Raw genomic sequence first — 12,515 nt, 5'->3', positions numbered from 1 at the left:
GTTGTTTGTTGTTTGTATTCTACACATTAAAATCAATATTTTGCAAACATATTTTGCAAAAAAAAATATGTAGGTATTGGTTATATAGTAATTACTTATTGGCCAATGGAATCTTTGCTGTGTGTGTGTGCATGTAGCAGGAGATCCTGTACCAGTACCCAGTGTCTGAGGCATCCAGCCAGTTGAAAGGAGTCCGGGGGATCTTCCTCACTCTGTGTGACATGCTGGAGAATGTCACAGGCGGACGAATCGCCAGGTAAATGTTTGCTGTTGTTTTTATGTATTATTAACAACACCAATTGGTGTGCTCATGTGCAAAATAAATGTGATAACATGGTCCTTGTAGTTCCTTCAAAAGACATAAATAAAGACCAAGACTCTAATTGAATTTAGGATTTTCTTTACTCTCTTTTGTGAAACCATTAGCATTTGTTTTTCACTGACTGTTCCCATCTCTGTCCCTGCTGTTTTTTATCCATCCATTTGACCCTTAACGCGTCTCCCTACTGTATCTCTTCTCATGATTTTCCACGCTCGATCCTATGCAACCTGTTTCCATACTTAACCTCCTTCTTCCTCCTCCTCCTCCTCTTCCTCTCTCCCCTCCTGTTGTCCTTCACTGCCATTCCTCCATCGCTGACTCCTTCACTTATATGCACGTTGCTTTTCCCTGGTTCCCTCCATCTCTCCTCTCTCTCCTTCATCAGTTCATCCCTGCTGCTGGGGAAGTACCTGGTGCATGTGGGCTACTGGAAGGAAGGCAGTAATCTGCTGGTCATCGGCCTGCCTGCTGAGAGGTAGAGAACGCACACACACACACACACACACACACACACACACACACACACACACACACACACACACACACACACACACACACACCTCCTTGGGGGGTACTAGGGGGTCCCCAGCAAAATTAGTTAATATAGCGTAATAACTGTAACCACCTTATCCATATTCTGCTTTGGCTATTCATGAGGCGCTGTGATCTTATATATCTGCTTTTTTTTATCTTGAAAAAAAAATTCTATGTGAATAATATTTTTTTTAAAGTATAAACTTTTAACACAAATCTTAACTTCTGGGGTCCCTGGCACAAAATATATTCAGATGGGGTCCGCAGCAAATGACATATCATTTTGGGGGTCCTTGACATGAAAAAGTTTGATAACTACTGGTTTAGACAGTGTGCTGTGTGTGTGGATGTCATGTGGACTGGATGCCCCAGAAGATTTTGATTTGAACAGCAGCCCTGCTGAGAAGCAGAGGGGAACAGTACAGAATACACACATACTAAACAGATTAGTCACATGAGGGTCAGCAGCCAGGAGGTTTCTTAGGAAGTGCAGAGCATTTCAGGCGCTGTGGGACTTTGTGCATTTAATCAACTGCAAAAAGTGAACCACTTTCAACCTGGAGTTGAAAATGGTTTGATACATACGTTTGAAAATTGCAGATCTGATTTTTTTTTTCTACAAGGGGTTCGGGCCGCTATGTGGCCCTCACACTGATTCATAGTGTTGGGGGCTTTTTCAGACTGAGAGCACCCGTCTGTCTGTGTCCCTTTTGTGCCCATAATATGGAGAGATATCCGTATCTGTCAGTCCTTGTCCCTTTTATTCTCATGTATGGAGATCCCTGATGTCATCAGTATTATGCCCATATTTTGGAATTTCATTAGACAAAAAAAAAAAAAAAAACACAAGACAAATCCAAATCACTGACTAAACAAAACATATTTGTTTCATTACTCTGTGACAATTTTTTAATGGGGTTTTACCAAGGTTTGAATGGGGCTGGGGCTTTACCCCCCCCACCACCACCGTAAAATCCTGTTGTTCAGTTGACAGTTCCAAGTATGTGCAGTAGGTAGCAGTACTAATGTATCCTGTGTTTTGATCCCTTTGTTGACCCCTGCTCCAGGGTCCCGTTGCTGTACCTCCAGACGGTGGTAGGAGGTGTGGTCCGGACCCTCAAAGTGATGCATGGCTCTTTGGACAGGTTGGTTGGTTTGTGCGGTTGTAGCCTTTTCCATAGCCCTGCTCCTTTTGACTGGGTTGGATCAGGGGCACCATAGAGGCTCCAGTCCGCCTGCTGTCATTTTCTCTGCTTAATGCAATATATACTGCAGTATAAATAGTATAGGTTGTCATAAATCTGAGCAGCAGGGACTTCCCACCTGGTTTAAAACAGAGCATGCATTGTCTGACTACCCCCCCTTGCTCAATCTCTCTCTCTCCCTCTCTCTCTTGCGCACGCACACGCGCACACACACAAACACACACACGCACACACACACACACATCGTCGTCTTATATTTCATAATCGTGACAACCCTATCTGCATGGATTACAAGTTTAAAAAGTATTAAGAGTATGTCAAACTAGCAATTCTATTGCTAGTGTTCTATTGCTTATTATTGTTCAGAAGCATCTTCCATAAAACCCTAATGATTTCGGATATTTCATAAACACGAACATTAAAGCCTCAATCTGCAATTTCTTCAACTTGTTGCCTGTATATACGTAGAACAATAAGAAAATCGGTTTAGAATGATAAGACCTCATACACATATTGCATCTTTTCAGGGTCCGCATGGCATACATCCAAAATACAGGGTCCTTGACATGAAAATGTTTGAGAATCATTGCTTTAATGCAGTGGTTCTCACCCTTTTCAGGCCGTGACTCTCCAAAATAATCATATTTGAACTGAGGACCCCCCCAAAATAACCATATTTGAAAATAACCATATTGGAACTGGGGACCACCCACCCTGACAAGCACTTGGAATTGTAGGAGTTGAGGCATTACATTTGGTTTGACTCGGTTCCCCACAGATACATATTGTAAAAATAGACGAACTACAAGCTCACAACGCCTCGCGTTGTGAGGCGTTGTGAGCTTAATGTACGTGTGTCCCCGGCCCTGGCCTTTAACCCCTGTTGGCTCCCTGTGTGTCAAATAATTGATTTCAAAATACTACTGTTGGTCTATAAAGCTTTCAATGGTTTATGGCCAAAATACTGATCTTGTACGATATCATGAACCATCCAGACCTCTCAGGTCATCTGGGAAAGGTCTGCTTTCTGTCCCTTCAACCACAAATAAACGTGGGGAAGCAGCATTTAGTTTTTATGCACCACATATCTGGAACAAACTCCCAGAAAACTGCAGGTCTGTTGCCACTCTTATTCATTTTAAAACACGACTAAAGACCTTTCTGTTTGCTGCTGCCTTTGATTGAGTTATTTTTCTTTTTTACCTTCTTTTCTTTTCTCCTCTGCACTGTAACTGTATCTTATAAATGTTTACTTCTTTTGTTTTATGCATCCTAATGTAATTTTATAATTTTATTATTGTTTCCTTTGCTTCGTGTTTGTATAAAGCACATTGAATTGCCGAAAATGTTGAAATGTGCTACACAAATAAAATAAAAACGTCTTGCCTTGCGTTCTTGTCGTCCAGTGCGTTCTGCCAGGCGGACAACTCTCCCAGACTGGATCATTTCTTCTGCCTGTTCTTCCAGCAGCTCATCCAACCGTCCCGTTTGACTGACATCTCCTCAGTCCCGCCCCCCGACGTCGCGGGGGCACTTTTCCTTGACGGCCTTCCTGCGGTCCGATGGCTCACTCTGCCTCCTGAGATCAAGGTGTGTGTGTGTGTGTGTGTGTGTGTGTGTGTGTGTGTGTGTGTGTGTGTGTGTGTGTGTGTGTGTGTGTGTGTGTGTGTGTGTGTGTGTGTGTGTGTGTGTGTGTGTGTGTGTGTGTGTGTGTGTGTGTGTGTGTGTGTGTGCGTGCGTGCGTGCGTGCGTGCGTGCGTGAAGAGAATGCGAAATACATATTTTTAGGCCAAACATTGAGCTTGAATTGTTAACAATACTATTACTGCTATTTCTATAATCATAAGCATAATATGACGATAGTAATATTAATAATGATCCGATTTTATAGTGCTCTATTCTCTGCTAATATTCCTAGAATGCCTGTTGACTAATTAGTCCATATTCAATGTCAGAGATTAATGTGTAATGTATGTTGCCCTCTAGTGTCTAATATGTAGAACGACACCTCATTTATCACAGCCATCCTGCAGAGTTGACGACTGCAACTGCAGACCTAGGCATTTTTTTTAACATAGTTGAAGCTGTTGGAAAGCAAGGCAGGCACACTGACAGAAGCGGCCTTGAGCCCCAAGCAAATGAGTGACCGTGCTGAGCAGTGTGATGATGACCACGCTGTCGGCTCAGCGCCGTACAAGTTGCTTACAAATGGGGTGGGAATCAGTTGTGATCTATCTTCAAATTTATCCATTAAAGTTCTCAGTCGCCATGACTGATTTCAGTCGTAAGGTTAAAGCTTCAATCTGCAATTTCTTCAGCTGGCTGGCTGTATGGCTAACAAAACATCATAATTCTACATATTCTAATAATTGTTTATGAAACACAGCGCTAGTGTTGGGGGGGGGGGGGGGGGGGGGTCCTTTCACGCTGTGTCACAAATTACAGATTAAGACTTAAGACGAAAAATATCAATCTTGAGATTTTATTTCTTTACATACATTTTGTTTACATGCCGTTAACATGGTCATTCACTAGGTGCCGCTGATTGTGAAAAACTAAGGTCTGCAGCGCAGTCCTGCAACTGCAGCCTCCGGGACTGCAGGACTGAGTTCAGGATTCCTCGGTTCATTTGTACGTGTCTCTGTCCACAGATGGAGGTGGACACTGTGCTGTCTGATTTTGAGTCTTCAGACTTTGGGGAAATGGTAAGACAAATGACTAATGACCTAATGACATCATACATCAGCCAGTCACAGTCGTTAGTGTGTGCGTGTGCGTGTGCGTGTGCGTGTGCGTGTGCGTGTGCGTGTGTGTGTGTGTCTGTGCGTGTGCATGTGCGTGCACGTCGGTAGCTGACCAAGTAGAGTGATAACCATGTAACTGCAGTGCCGCTGGTTGCATGCCCCTCTCTGCCCTCGGTTTCCCGTCTCTCTATTGCCCTGTCTAAATAAAGCTAAAAGGTCATAATAAATAACAATAATAATAATAATAATAATAAGGTACTGAGCTGCTCTAAAACTCTACATGCATTTAGAACGTGTGCCTCCATTGATGTTTCACTTGTGGTCATATTGTATCGCTGAAGCTCTCCTCCCACCTCACTCTTTCTCTCACGTTTGAAACTACCTGTATCTCTGTTTTTAGAACAAATTACACAGAGCTCTCTGCCTATACTGCCATTAAAACAAAAAACGTGTGCTTCTCAGGAAAAGTATAGATCCTTCAATCATCCTTACATAAAGAAAATAGCAGATAAAAAAAACTTTTAAAAAATAGAAATACAAAATAGCGAAAATAGCCACAAGCTTGCAACGCGATGCTTTGTGAGTTAATAGATCGCTATTCATTATACTACAACTTGCTGTAGGGCTTTAATTGGTTAACTCAATTGTATCCGGTGTTATGTCATGATAACCAGTCCTGGTGCTAATTAGAACCCTGTGCGTTAGCCAAGACACACCATCTGTCTTCTAGTCCCAGCAGGGTGACGAAGACTATTTCTGGAAGTGAGGATGTGTGTGTGTGTGTGTGTGTGTGTGTGTGTGTGTGTGTGTGTGTGTGTGTGTGTGTGTGTGTGTGTGGTCCTGGTCCTCACAAGAGAAATGGTTGTTTTATGGTTAAATCAGATTTTTAGAGATGGGTTGGGGTTAGGAGTAGACATTTAGAATTGTGCCAACTGTGATGTGGTATGTTGATTACAGTTAATCACCAGACCACCATGTTGTTTCCTCTTCTGTTCTTGTAAATCCCTGTTTCCTTTCCTCCCTGGCGCTGTGCGTTCACGCTCTTTACCATCATGGCAGTCAGAAGACTTCTATGGCCTGAGACGTCTGTATGTGACCCTGGGCTCCTGTCTGTTCTACAAGGTAGGTACCACGTCCAACACCACGTGCAAACAAGCACACAGACACAACTACACAAAGCTGATCTGTGGCCAGTAAATGTGATGTAATCTAGTCATGCTGTCTAGTATAGTCACACATCCATGGGTGGCACCTGTCCCTCCATCTCATATTCACACCTGCACCAAGGTTGAAACGTGACTCCTCCCGGACAGAAGCACCGATAGATCCTGTAGTGGAAATCTTATCCTGCTGTAAACACACCCTCAGAACACAGATGACTTAGAGTCAGTGGTTCTCAACCTTTTCTGGATCAGGGCCTACTTTAAAAATCTCAAAACTGTCTGCTTTGTTATGTGGTCTCATGGGTGGGTGCACCGTGCATTTTCAGAGCATGTTATTTTAATGTTCTATCAATCCCATTTTTATGGGTCATGAGTAAATATCCCACGTTTACTATACAGTGTATGTATTTTTCACATTTCAAAACATAAGAAAAAAATCTAATATTTTCAGAAAAAAATGAATTTTGAAAATGGGCAATCACAAGCTCACAACGCGTCCCATCATGACCGAGGTGTTGAGAACTTGTAGATCGACTCTCTTCACTATTAAAATTAGGGATGTCCGATATTATCGGCCTCCCGATATTATCGGCCGATATTAGCATAAAAATTGATATCGGGAAAATATCGGTATCGGTTTTTGAAAAAAAAAAAACATTTTTTTTTTTGTTTTTTTTGCTTTATAAATAAGTTACAGGAGTTCTTACTGTATATGGTGTGTGTGATATGAGATTTGAGCTTACCCTAATCACAATAATCCCCGCATATATCGGTATCGGTTGATATCGGTATCGGTAATTAAGAGTTGGACAATATTGGTTTATCGGTTATCGGTAAAAAAGCCAATATCGGACAACCCTAATTAAAATGTACTTTTGTAAGTTTGGGTGCCGGGGAGACATCAATTTCTCTTTTGGGTCTCGAGTTAGAAAAAGATCAATAGAAACAGCAACAACAATTTATCTACATATTTACACATAGTATATCTATCCAGTGCGGTAAGTACCTGAGGTAAGACAGAAAGGTGCGTGAGCATATTCAATTCAATTCAAACTTTATTCCAGACGCACAGGGGGTCCATAATTACAGACAGGTTAAAAACAGACACATATATAAGAAAAAAAAAAAAAAAAAAAATAGATAAAAACACATCAAACAGACGAGGTCATACTGACACACACAAATTACACATATAGGCAATTTCTCCAGTGCTGCCGAAGCCTGGATGAGTACCTGAGACAGCTTTTCACAGGATTGACTAAGTCCTCAATAATGCAATTCCTGGACTTATCCAGTCGAGACATAAATCCGTACATGGAATGCCTCAAAAGCGCCTCACAGGTGTGAATTCCCCGTGTCACAAATAAGTGACTGGCACTATGCCATCTGGGGACCTTAAGTAGAATCCTCAAGGCGTCATTGTAAGCCACCTTGAGCCTCCGTAAACTACCCTTCTTGTAAGAGCACCATAAGAAGGCTGTATACATAGGAGTGCAAAATGCTTTAAATAGAGCACATTTAACATGATCTGAACACATGCTGAATCTCCTAAGCAGCATATTGGCCTGAGCATACAGTATGCGGCACTGCCTAGAGATATCTCTATCATCTTGGAGGTTGTCAGTAAAGATGTGGCCCAGATACTTAATTTCCTGACACAATGATAATGGACTATTACTTAGAGAGAAGGTAGGAAAGGACAATTGCTTGTCATCCTTATTTCTCACAATCATGACACTACTTTTTTTTGCATTATATATAATGTCATGGTCCGTGCCATACTTAGAACAAATTTTCAGTAGCTGTTGTAACCCGCCACTGTACGGACTTAGTACAACCAGGTCATCAGCATACATCAGGTGATTGATGATTGTGTTTCCCACCAAACATCCCGTATTGCACTTATTTAGTTCAATCGAAAGATCATTCATATATACATTAAATAATACAGGAGACAAAATCCCCCCCTGCCGAACCCCATTACTAACAGTGAATTGGGCGGATAATGCATTACCCCATTTGACATGCATTTTTTGATTAGCATACCAGAATACCAGTAAACGAACAATGATTCTTGGTGTGCCTCTGTTAAGCATTTTCTGAAACAGTTTGAAGTGGTTGATCCTATCAAAAGCACGCGAAGCGTCAATAAAGCATAGGAAAACAGTGGAATTATGATTACTGTAGTTAGCAATTAGTTCTTTAAGTGCAAAGATGCATAAGTCAGTACCGTGTTTCTTTTTGAATCCAAACTGGTTATCTGCAGTTAGGACATACAGTTCTAGTCGCATAAGCAGTATTCTTTCCAAGACTTTGGAGAGGATACTTGCCAGAGCGATGGGTCTGTAGTTGTCAATGCTATTCAGTTTCCCTGCCTTGTCTTTGAGGACAGGTACTAATTGCACTGAAGTAATTCCCTCTGGCAGTACAGCATGACCCATCAGTCCTGTGAAGCACAGGGCCAACATTGAGCAGATTTTGTTGCTAGCATATTTTAGATGTTCAGCTGTTATAAGATCCATGCCACAAGCCTTGTTGTTTTCTAACAACCTGATGGCATCAACCACTTCATCAGCCCTGATCAGTACATTATCTGAAGGATCAACCTGACCTACTGCCACGGTGCCACTACTTACACAGTTAAATAATTTGTGATAGTGTTTCCTCCATACTTCGGCAATTTCAGCCGGGCCACATGCACCCTCTATGTTAGAGGGTAATGAGGTTTTACTGTTGTTCATGACTTTAACCTCTTTCCAGAAATCGTAGAGGTCTTTACTTTGTAGTTTACTAGCCAAAGAGTCAGCTCTCAGGGTGTTCTCCTGTCTTTTTACAGAGCGAACGGCATATTTAAATTTTGCATTAGAGAGTTTTTTTTCCTCAAACACAGCACCTTGCCTGGGCCTACCAGATTCGTTAGATTCATAGCAGCAGATATATACTGTATATGATATGCTATGGAACGCATCTGTGTAACCTAACCACTTTAGCCATTCTTTTATTATTCTTAATTATATTGTGAAAATGTGTGCAATTCTTTGAATATATATATATATTTAAAGCAAACATTTTTAACTCAAATCTTTGCTTCTGGGGGTCCCTGGAACAAAATATTTGAGATAGGGGTCCGCGGCCAAATACATATCATTTTGGGGGTCCTTGACATGAAAAAGTTTGAGAATCACTGATTTAGAGTACGTTGATTATTATTGGCTGGCTCTAACTTACAGTATAAAAGCCCATTTTCATCCAGAAATGTCACATGCCCTCTTCTAGCTGAAACCCCTTATTACTGGATATACTTAACCACAACCGCATCCCTATTCTGGGCATTCACATTCAGACAAAATAGCAGATCTACAAGCTTGCAGATTGGCTATTTTTGAGAGATTTGTGTTGGAGGGAAAAAAAGGAGGGGACCAAGTGTGGAGCTTGGGGGACACCGGTCCACAGAGTACCGGTATATAGGGTTTAAGTGGTTAAAAATGACATGCAGTGACATAAGCTAAGACAAGCAAAAATGTAGATAGAGCTTAAACAGCCCCTTAGTGCAGCGGTTCTCAAAGTTGGGTCCGGGGACCCCCAGGGGTCCTTGAGGGGGTTCCAGGGGGTCCCCAGCAAAACTGTTTAACCACCATAACCCTATATACGTCACAAGCTCATAACTCTTCGCAATGTGACCCGTTGTGAGCTTGTAGATTTGCTATTTTCAAAAAGTCTTTGAATATTTTTGACACATTTCAACAACACAAATCTTGTATGGGGGTCCCTGGCACAAAAATATTCACAAATGGGGGTCCTCGGCCAAATACAATCTGGGGGTCCTTGACATGAAAAGGGTTGAGAAACACTGCCTTAGGGTAGTGGTTCCCAAACTGGGGGTCGGGACGCTCAGGGGGTGCCCAAATTATTTTGGGGGGTCCCCACATGATAACTTTAATGTGCAACATAGTCTTCTCACTCAACAGTAAACAAACCAACATACAGTATAAGTGTATACAGGGTATCTACACATTTATAAAGTTACAATTTAAGACCTTTTTAATACCAAATTGGCCAAAATGTCAAATATTACGTAAGAAAGAGACAAATATTGTGAAAATAACCGATCTACAAGCTCACAACGCCTCGCAGTGCGAGGCGTTGTGAGCTTGTAGTTTGGCTATTTTCACAATATTTATCTGTGGAACCGAGTCAAACTAAATGTAATGCCTGCAATTCCAAGTGCTTGTCAGGGTGGGGGGTCCCCAGTTCAAATAGGATTATTTTGGGGGGTCCCCGGTTCAAATAGGATTATTTTGGGGGGTCACGGCCTGATTATAGGTTGAGAACCACATGCCTCAGGGTAAACGTCTCTGCCTCTTTCTCTCCCCTATACTATAAGGGCTACCTGATAGCCAACCACCTGCCCAAGGAGGACCTCGTGGACGTGTGTCTGTACTGCCAACACTACTGTCTGCTGCCCCTGGCCTCCGAGCAGCGTGTGGGACAGCTGGTCGTCTGGAGGGAGGTGTTCCCTCAATGCAGAGCCCACCACCACAGCACCGTGACACCGGGCTACAGCCAGCCTCACGGCCGACACTTTTTGCTCATAGTCGGACTGGTAAGTGTGTGTGTGTGTGTGTGTGTGCGTGTGTGTGTGTGTGTGTGTGTGCGTGTGATACACCGGATCAGGGGTTCTCAAACTCCTGCCAAGGACCCCCAAATTGATATGTATGTGGCCGCGGACCCCCACCTGAAAATATGTTGTCCAGGGACGTGCACAGATAGACTCTAGGTGGTTGCTATAGCACCTGCCCTTTGCCCTCTTGACCATAAGTGCCCTTTTTTTCAGTTTACAGCAGGGGTCTTCAACAGGGGGTCCGGGACCCCTAGGGGGTCCTCAGAGTTACTACAGGGGGTCCGCCAAATCTTTATGTGATATGATTTTTCTTTTTACCATAACCACTCGAAACCTAGCATCCCTTTTCTGAGGAGAACTTTAGCCAAAAATAGCAGATCTACAAGCCCACAACGCCTCGAGGTATAGGTGTAGAGGGAAAAAAGAGCAGACCAAATAAACCAAAAAAAGTATAATTTACTTGAGCACCTGCCCCTCAAAATGTCTGTGCACGCCACTGATGTTGTCCCAGGGACCCCCAGAAGCAAAGATTTGTTAAAACCTTCACCTTTTTAACACGGCGAACATTTGTGTGACAATTCATCGTAGTGTAAAATGTCATAATCGTGACAGGCCTCGTCCTGCTCACGTTCATTGACCGTAAACACTGTTACGGCCGTGACTATCAGTCCGGGGGCGCTGATGGCCAAGTGGTTAAGGCGCAGCCGCATACCATAATATAGGCTCTATTATGCAGCCTGTCAGTGAAATCGCGGGTTTGATTTCCGAGCCCAGCGACCTTTGCTGCGTGTCATTCCCCATTTCTCTCGTGACCCCGGCTTTCCCACCGGATCGTTGTAGCTTCAACTTGGCGACGGCCCTAGTCTCTAAATATAAACTCTCACAACAGCTTAAAGGTAGGGTAAGTGATTTACTTTGGTTAAAATAAGTGTTAAATAGCTCTATATTCTGATATAGTTCTTTACTTTAACCTTTTTAACAAAAAAGAAAAATATATATATATCACTTACCCTGTATAAATATCATTTATGAAAAGGCTACTACAGTGAAGTCAGATTTTTTACTAATAATTTATTAGGCTACTTATGACTGAACTGTTTTGTTGTATGTGGGGATTATGTGGCGCATGTATCTGCTGTGAAAGAGGATTTGTATCATGAGTAAAATAGCTAATCCTTGGGTCAGACCTTACCTACAGTATATTAAACTGTTTATACTATAAACAACCTAAACGTTATAGGGTCATTATAAGTAAATTAATATATGATAGCCTTTCCATAGGAGTAGCTTTTTATATGTTTGGGACATTTTGTTATTTTCCTATACAAGCGGATTTTCATTATTTCCAAAAAGAACACAAACAGCCAATAGCATATTAAAAGTTGTGTAATCTTGAACCTGAGGCAACTAAAACAAGTATAAAGGTTGTTGTTTGCTGTAGTAAAGGCATTGTGTTTGAATCGCCCAAGCCCGGTGGCAAAAGCAAGTGCGCATCTCTCTCTCTCCCCGTTTCCTGTCAAACTCAACTGTACTATCCAATAAAGGCAGAAAAGCCCCAGAAATATCTTGAGAAACACCATGAGTCCTCGCTGAATGAACGCCCGGGTGAAATGTAACACAGCTGACACAGACGCTGGCGTGGTGGTGGTTGGTGGCTTTGATTACTTCAACAGCATTGCTCTCTCTCTCTCTCTCTCTCTCTCTCTCTCTCTCTCTGCGTTGAGGAAAGTAAGAGACGGCTGGTCTCTGTGGCTGAAGCCATGGTCAGGAGCTAAGCCACTGGAGTGCACAAATCAAAGCATTCCATCCACTGATTCAAACCAAGCCCAGCAGTGAATGTGCTGAACATGATATATATACGGCTTGGTGTATTTGTGTCTGTGCCCTCTAGTTCTCTGGCATCATTCCACCTTGCCCCCCCCCCCC

At 42.5% G+C, this 12,515-nt stretch overlaps 1 protein-coding gene across 2 annotated transcripts in view; it reads left to right on the top strand.

Moving 5' to 3' along the window:
* intu (inturned planar cell polarity protein) overlaps window positions 1–12,515 on the top strand; it is a 44,383-nt gene that overhangs the window by 22,255 nt on the left and 9,613 nt on the right. For both annotated transcript variants that reach the window (XM_084043530.1, XM_084043529.1), the window contains exons 5-11: window positions 138–256; window positions 708–797; window positions 1,924–2,001; window positions 3,468–3,651; window positions 4,713–4,766; window positions 5,865–5,927; window positions 10,353–10,571. In XM_084043530.1, the coding sequence (XP_083899656.1) occupies window positions 138–256; window positions 708–797; window positions 1,924–2,001; window positions 3,468–3,651; window positions 4,713–4,766; window positions 5,865–5,927; window positions 10,353–10,571 (807 nt within the window). The remainder of the gene's footprint in view (window positions 1–137; window positions 257–707; window positions 798–1,923; window positions 2,002–3,467; window positions 3,652–4,712; window positions 4,767–5,864; window positions 5,928–10,352; window positions 10,572–12,515) is intronic.

Source organism: Gymnoscopelus microlampas (genome assembly GCF_963454915.1).
Source record: "Gymnoscopelus microlampas genome assembly, chromosome: 19".
NCBI lineage: Eukaryota > Metazoa > Chordata > Actinopteri > Myctophiformes > Myctophidae > Gymnoscopelus > Gymnoscopelus microlampas.
This window is presented reverse-complemented; position numbering and strand designations above follow the sequence as displayed.